The sequence below is a fragment of the Argopecten irradians genome, chromosome 8 (assembly GCF_041381155.1).
Source record: "Argopecten irradians isolate NY chromosome 8, Ai_NY, whole genome shotgun sequence".
Classification (NCBI taxonomy): Eukaryota; Metazoa; Mollusca; class Bivalvia; order Pectinida; family Pectinidae; genus Argopecten; species Argopecten irradians.
Window position 1 is genome coordinate 14,886,006 of NC_091141.1, and position 7,665 is coordinate 14,893,670.

General features: G+C 33.4%; 1 protein-coding gene across 1 annotated transcript; it reads left to right on the top strand.

The window, feature by feature from the left end:
* Window positions 1-1,012: 1,012 nt before the first annotated feature.
* Window positions 1,013-7,430, top strand: LOC138329029 (beta-1,3-galactosyl-O-glycosyl-glycoprotein beta-1,6-N-acetylglucosaminyltransferase-like). Its single transcript, XM_069275726.1, has 3 exons — window positions 1,013-1,551; window positions 3,625-3,859; window positions 7,076-7,430. Exons 1-3 carry the CDS (start codon window positions 1,013-1,015, stop codon window positions 7,361-7,363), a joined length of 1,062 nt encoding a protein of 353 aa, XP_069131827.1. The 3' UTR covers window positions 7,364-7,430.
* The last annotated feature ends 235 nt before the right edge of the window (window positions 7,431-7,665 follow it).

Consider the following 7,665-nt stretch of genomic DNA (forward strand, 5'->3'; position numbering starts at 1 on the left):
AATGGCGTGTCTCGTCCGAGAGACAGATCTATGAGGCTACCTCATAGAGGCGAACACCCAACCGAAGGCCAAACGTTAGGCGGTGTCAAGAGAGACTTTTGAAGAAGAGAAAATATATGATCCTAAATTTAGTAGCCTTTTATGATCATGTTAGGGACGGGAGGTACAATGCTAGGCTGCGTTTCAGCAATAATGGGACTCTTGTCATACCTAATACAGAACATACCACGTATACTACACATTATTCTGTATTTGCATATCACATAGTTATCTGCCCTCGCGAGTAAATTTTGATTGTGACGTCATGTGAGCGTAACGTCATCTTTTTGGCGAAAAAGACGTGAATTGCGCGTACAAAAGAATAACGAAACAATCGATAACTACCCGCAAGGCAGTTAAATCTGTAATATGCAAAGACGAAATACTGAAAACGGATAGACCAGCCCACCCACTTAATATACCAAGTACATGGTAGTGTGTACCCCGCGTTGAGAGCTAAAGATATAAGATTATAAACTATTTCAGAAAAGACTTTATGCTCCATCCGCCGCACTTATTTTAATTAATACAGAACAATATGTTGTAATTAGGGTACATACCGGTAGAAACGATTGGTCCAAGGGAATGGGGCATCAGACAATGTCTATTATAGCCCTTTCAATATTGAAATATTCAATCAATACATTTTAGAGACCCCGGTGTGGTGGTTTGGCGTAGTGTAGATATATACATACTGGTTTTCCTATACACTTTTGAACATATGTATAAATATATATACTTTACCACTAAATATAAGACAATGAAATGCATTAGTTTTCTGTCGTTGACTAAACGATTGTCACTTGGATGTATCATAGTAGAAATATGGGCTGTCAGTTTGGTAATATATTATACCGGTATCTATCATACCACGCAATTAAAACAATTGAGAGGAGCTGATTCTCTTGATGTAAACTTGCCACATGGAGACAGACTACCGGTGATGGGAGGAATATGTACTGAACTTTTTGCGATGAATGTCACGGACACACGTATTGTAAATATACTTACAAAGGACTTTGCACATCATTTTCTGTCTTACGAGTATTACAGAAATTTAACAGGAAATTGTTCAGTGTTTGTAAGCCATCGACAATATATCACAAATCATCTGACTGTCGAAGAGAAACTTTTCCCAATAGCATACAGTATATTAGTATATAGAGATTTAGAGCAAGTTGAAAGGCTTCTAAGAGCAATATATAGGCCTCAGAATTTCTACTGTATACATGTTGATTTGAAGACAGAACCAAGTTTTCGTGATACATTATCATCTATAACAAAATGTTTTGATAATGTGTTTATTACAAACACGTCAGTTGCAGTACGATGGGGTACATTTTCTGTGTTGGAACCAGAGCTTATGTGTATGAAGGAATTGTGGAAGTATACGTCATGGAAATATTTTATAAATCTGACTGGACAAGAGTTCCCTCTACGGACAAATGCTGAACTGGTCAAGATACTCAAAGTCTACAACGGAGCTAATGAAGTAGGTGGCTACTTGGATAAGTAAGTAAAGTAGAAACTTTTTTCATTTTGATTTACTCTGAGAACACGATGTTTTCAATATCAAATATCGCCTACTGAACAATATCCTTTGATAAAAACAGTCTTTCGTGTATGAATATCTTGTTCTATATGACGACAATTATATGAACAACATTTAAGCTGGTCATATGAAGAGGTGCACAGGACTTTTACGATATCTTATTTAGACTAACAATGATAAGATTTAAATCACTTTTTACACCTTAAAAAATTAAAATATGTTGTGATACGGTATCGAAATAACATGTATGTCTCGCAAAATTTGCTACTTACATGCCTAGAACATTTAGTAAAATATATGTGGTTTCTTATCTACTGAGAGATTTTCACTTACAAATAATGGAGGTTATCATGATTTAATTATAAATATCATGTTTCGAAACTTTTGTAGTTATTTATTTGATGTATATATGCTTTCTAGCTGTAATGTATGAAATGAATTTTCAATAAACAGTTCTATTCTGTTGTGATAACAAATGGGCATGGTTGTTCTTAAACGCTGTTTACTAGCTTCGACCAAGGGGTCCGGCTACAGAGTCGTTCAGTGTCGTAAGTGTGGTCCACATTTGCCCAACACAGTCACGCAGGACTTTGGTGTCAAGCTTCGATTTTACATACATTGAAAGTCTTTTAGATAAACTTCTGATGATGTTATGATAGCAAGAGTACAATATCTTAAATCGTAAATAGATATGTACTAGATTAATGTAAACTAAATACTATTGATTGAGACATTGTGACATATGTATGAAAACAATATATATAAGATCTTACATGACTGTTATTTTCATATGAATTTTTATCAAACGAGCCTTTTAAAAAAGTTTTTATTTTTGCGAGCCTTGGCTTGTTTCATAAATTTTCATATGAAATGAACACAAATTTAAGATACTTTTTATCACATATCTACAAATTCTTATGTCACAATGTATTCTTAGTATCCAGCAGAGGCCGCAATTTTTGTCCCACTGTCCTCGTCATTCTGACGTCACATCATTTTCCTGACGTTATCTCATTGTTTCTGTCTGACGTCACGATGAATTTCCAGCCAATGAAAATCGCTTCAGGTTATATTACACTAGTGACATATGCAAAAATATTACACGGGCGAAATCATTGAATACCAGGCGGATTATGTGATGAAAAAATATTGTCGATTTGGTCAATTGATTGATTAGGTTTATTAACGTCCTATTACGAAGTCAGGGTCACTCAAGGATAGTCTCTCGTCTGTGCGGTGTGTGAAGTGCGTTCTGGTATACAACAAAATGTTCGCTTTGTAACTCTTTCTAATACAGGCACTTATCTCAATAAAGCATGCCACCAGACACAGAACTAGCATACTCCACTCGGTGTATAGTGCTATAGTTCACAAATTACACGTCGTATTGTTTATATACATATATATTTACATATACCTCAATATAGTCAATGGGAGGGGAATTGCTTTCAAATTAGCGTAATGAATACAAACGAAGTGCAGGTTTGGACTACTTCTAGTTCACCACTCGATAAGATTTTGCGTCATAAGTTGACGGATTTCAAAATAACAATAGAGTTTTTATTAGATCCATAAAATATGTATTTGACATCAAAACAAAAGATGTTTTCAAGCAATGTAACGGTAATAAACAACAAAATGAATCGCTGGTTCGGGCTACAACCAGAGGGCTTTCCTCAGGAATATTCGGGAAATTCCATAGTTACGTCAGCATGTGTTTACGGTCACTCATCTCACCTAAATATACAGAACATCTTGATTGTCGGAGAACAATTCTGGGAGCGTCTAAGCGAATAATAAGTAAACAGGTCATGCACAGGTTTCCAGAAAAAAAAATAACTACAGATATCCGAAACAGTATCATCAGCTTTACCCCGCTAACGCGCTACATTGATTATGTCTGTACCCCATTGCGTTCATGCCACCTTAAACGCAATCAAAATACTATTCAAGCTTTATAAAAAGCTTTTGAATCTGACATCATGACTGCAATGTTATTTGTGTATTATATTATTTATTTTGTTCTGTTTCAGAAAAAATTACGACCGGTGGAAAAAAGCAGGCGAAGCGCCAGCTGGGATACGCCCAATGAAAGGGCCTGTTCATATAACTGTCAGCAGGGATTTTGTGGACTTCGTCCTTCATAATAAAACGGCCAAACAGTTTCTAGAATGGTGCAAGAAAACACGTATGCCGGACGAGACATTCTTCTCATCACTAAACCACAACACCAATCTTGGTATTAAAGGATCATACAACGGTACCGTTATATTATTTAAGAGAGTACTGAATGTTTTCTGATAGTTTTATAACAAATAACGCTTAAAACAATACCTTTTTTCTATTTATTTTATAATGGAGATTTTTATTTATGAAAGATGCTCCACCACTGACAAATGGTATTTTTCTCTATCAAAAACAGTAACAGACAATTTAGTATTTTTTAGACCATTACCACCTTTGAAATAATTGAGCTGCTACTTTTATTTCAGGATAACAATATTAAAAATAACTAATTGCAGTCCGAGAAAAAATTAGAGGCACTATCTCCTATATGGAATGAACTACTGTTTGCGCATACACCAAAAGGAAAATAAATTATCTTATATATTTTGTTGTTGTTAATTATACATATATATACATGATCAAACACCAATTATTGTTCAAATTATGAACATCGTTTATGCTCTGTCGGCGGTGAAGCATCTTTAATTATTTAAATGGCTTCTTTACAGATAAAACCGTATTATTAGAAGCCTTAGAAAGTGACTAAACATTTACTTGGATATCACTTTTGCACATCTCTGTTGTACATTCACCTTTCTAATATATCTAGGGAGCTCATCCAATGGTGGCTTTGAACATAACATTCACCAATATGATGAAGGTTCTTGGTATTTCTCCAAAAAAGAAAAATGAAAGTCTGATTCAAAGATGGAACTAATATCTTAAACGATGAAAGTTTATAATGCCTTTTAACAGCTATCAAACGAGATATATCTAATTTAATGCTCACAGTCATTTTGAGTGTTTACAATACGGCGATCGGTTGACAATGCTTTGCCTAATTTCAGGGAGCCACCGGAGGGATTTTTGTTGGAACGGTATTGATACAATACATCGTACTAGACTAGATAATACATTGTACAAAATGTACCAGATATAAAAATAATGGTATCGATAAATAACGAAATAGACAAGATACATCGTACTAGACAGAGACAAAAATGGTTATCTACATGTAAATCTCTGATGATACTTTATAAATAAATATCTCAGACGATATTTAACTTGCCTTGGATAACCATTTATTTTATAAAGGTCCAAATGAAATACAATAATAAATCAAGTAAAATAAGCACGGAGAGCAAACTTGACATTATATGCATTTTTGTTCAAAGTCATATGTGTATACATGTATACATATCAATGTGTGATAAAAAAGCTCCATGTTCGTTGAAAACATGATAAATTTCTGGTGAATCTATAAACATTTGGTTATATGATTTCAAGGATTACAAAAAAATAAGAAAAAAAAAAAAAAAAAAAGAAAGAAAGGGGTTGAGGTTGAAATAAGACCTTTTTAGTGTGTGTTATAAGTTCTGAATGTCTAATCTGCAATTATGTATACAATTTCTGTGTAGATAATGAAGACAGCTCTCTTGGTTTAATTTGACCCAAATAGCCTTTGATCTAGCCACAGTCTTGTTTGCTATTTAATTTCTGTATTTGAACATTTCTAAAATGAACACTACATAACTAAACAACTCAGACAAATGACATATATTATTTTAATTGGTTTATTGTTCATAAATTATTCAAAAGTTATACATACAAGGTATGTAAACATGCAATAATCCTTATTGTGTGAAGAAGAAATTACTTATTAAAAAATATCCTTGAAATGATAGTAAAGAATTATGCTAGGTTTTTACTTCAAGTTTGAATCTGTCCTTCCTTATTGAAAATCATATATATAAATCTTTCTGGTTCATAATGGGTACATTACAAACAGACTTTTTCTTTTGCTGTCAGTTTTGATCTCAGAGATACATGTAGGTAGTTGTTTTTCCCTTTTCATTTTGGGTGAGCTGCCATCACATATTGCACTTCTGTCATCTGGTGGAAGGTCCCATACATTCTATAAAGAAAATATGGAGTAAATGTCAGTTAATGTACAGAGATAAATACTGTATATAAATGTATGTAAATAATCTTCCAGTGTAAGCCTACATGTAAAACAAAAACTAGTTCCAATTTTTTTTTCTGTCAAACACAAATTTATAACAATTACACATCTTTTGAACACAGGTTTATCAAAATCAAACCTCACTAGATACTACTGAGTCATTTCTTTTATAACAGAGGTCTAGGCATTTTCATGTGAAGAATAATGGTACTACATTACTTTAATAGTACTAGTGCCAGAATTTATGTAGCCTAAATGTATTGGACATAATATATATAACATATTGTTAAAAGTCAATTACTATTCCTTACTTACACCACTTGTGATGTATTGGTGTGAATTTTATATAATTAAGACCAGCAGATAGGATAACGAGTACGTGACTAATTGACTGTAAGTCTAAAAAAAATACAATCTTACACACACGGGCACTGATGAAGTCAATTTGAAAGTGTCTTCTTTAATACAGGAATATCCATAGCATATAGTAAAAGGATATACATCACTGCATATGAATAAATACAAAAATAGATATCACACTCCTGACGCTGTAACAGTAGCTAACATGTAGATCTATATCGTATATTTAGGGAAACGCGTATAATACGACTCTATGTATGCTTCTTTTGTAATCCAAGATTAAATCTTTTATATATTCCCCAATTTATAAACACTTTTCCTGATTTCTAATCTCTATTTTACTATGGTACCAATTCCAAAAAACCACCAATCACTTATAGATTAGGCCTATAACTGTTACCCCTTCGGGGCCCCACTCACCTTATAGAGACGAAGAGAAGTCAGTTTATGTGGTTTTGGTAGATCATTCACAAATCATAGTTGTTGTCATCGCTCGAATTCGTTTCCATATAATATTCTCAGCAATAAGTCTAAAATAAAATTTTGCATATTTATATCTTTGCACATCTTAACTTTCTTAGTCCTTGTAATGTGAGGAATAGTTCGTAAACTTTTTTTGGGCTATTACTACCGATAGCTTGTCCATTAGTTTTTGGTTTTACGGACCCTGAAAGATACGGATTATGCGGCTTTAAATAATATTCTCTATGAAAACATTTAATTGCTTTGTCCATTGTCTACTATCGTTCCCCTTAACATTTCTTCTAAAACCTCTAACATTATCACTGACATGACCGAAACATTGTACGTATCAATTAGAAAAATATTATCATAATGAAATGGAATGATTTGAGAAATACTACAATAACTGAATAATGATGAACATTTCTCTAGTAATATATTTATGTTTTTGTCTAGGTAAGGCAGACAAACACAGGCCCTTTATGACCCGATTTAAAAACTGGAAGTGGCAGCCTTGGCATTGTTACGGGAAATTCGTTCGAACAATTTGTATCTTTGGCGTGAGAGATTTGCCATTACTTGGGCAGAGACCAGAGTTATTTGCCAATAAATTCCATTTGGACTTTGAACCATTAGCATTAGACTGCCTCGAGGAAATGATATACAACAAAACAAGGGATGGGTCCGGACAGAATTCATTTTTTGACACGTCGTTGTATGAAAAACTTTCTTTTGTTCAAAATTTAATGAATCGTATTTGATGCCTTAAATTGTATTTCGCCTATATTTGGAATTTTGGTTTCCGTAAATTTCTGTTTTGATGCAGATTATGGTGCGAAGTCGCGTGTAGTGATATCCGTTTTATTTTATAAAATGAATATATACTACATAATGTATTTAAACAATTTGTTTGTTTTGCTTTAGTGATTTTTAATTCCGGATATCGCTATTGGACTTTTCAAGAGTAGTGCTCGCTGTGCTCAAATAAATAACAATTGCTTTCAAAGTTGGATTTTTGCTAACATAACAAGAGGCCCAAGAGGCCTTGACGGTCATTGCAAAG

Coding starts and splice junctions, on each gene's coding strand:
- LOC138329029 (XM_069275726.1), top strand. CDS start 1,013: ATGAATGTCACGGACACACGTATTGTAAATATACTTACAAAGGACTTT. Junction 1,552..3,624: donor GTAGGTGGCTACTTGGATAA/GTAAGTAAAGTA, acceptor GTTCTGTTTCAG/AAAAAATTACGACCGGTGGA. Junction 3,860..7,075: donor GATCATACAACGGTACCGTT/ATATTATTTAAG, acceptor GCAGACAAACAC/AGGCCCTTTATGACCCGATT.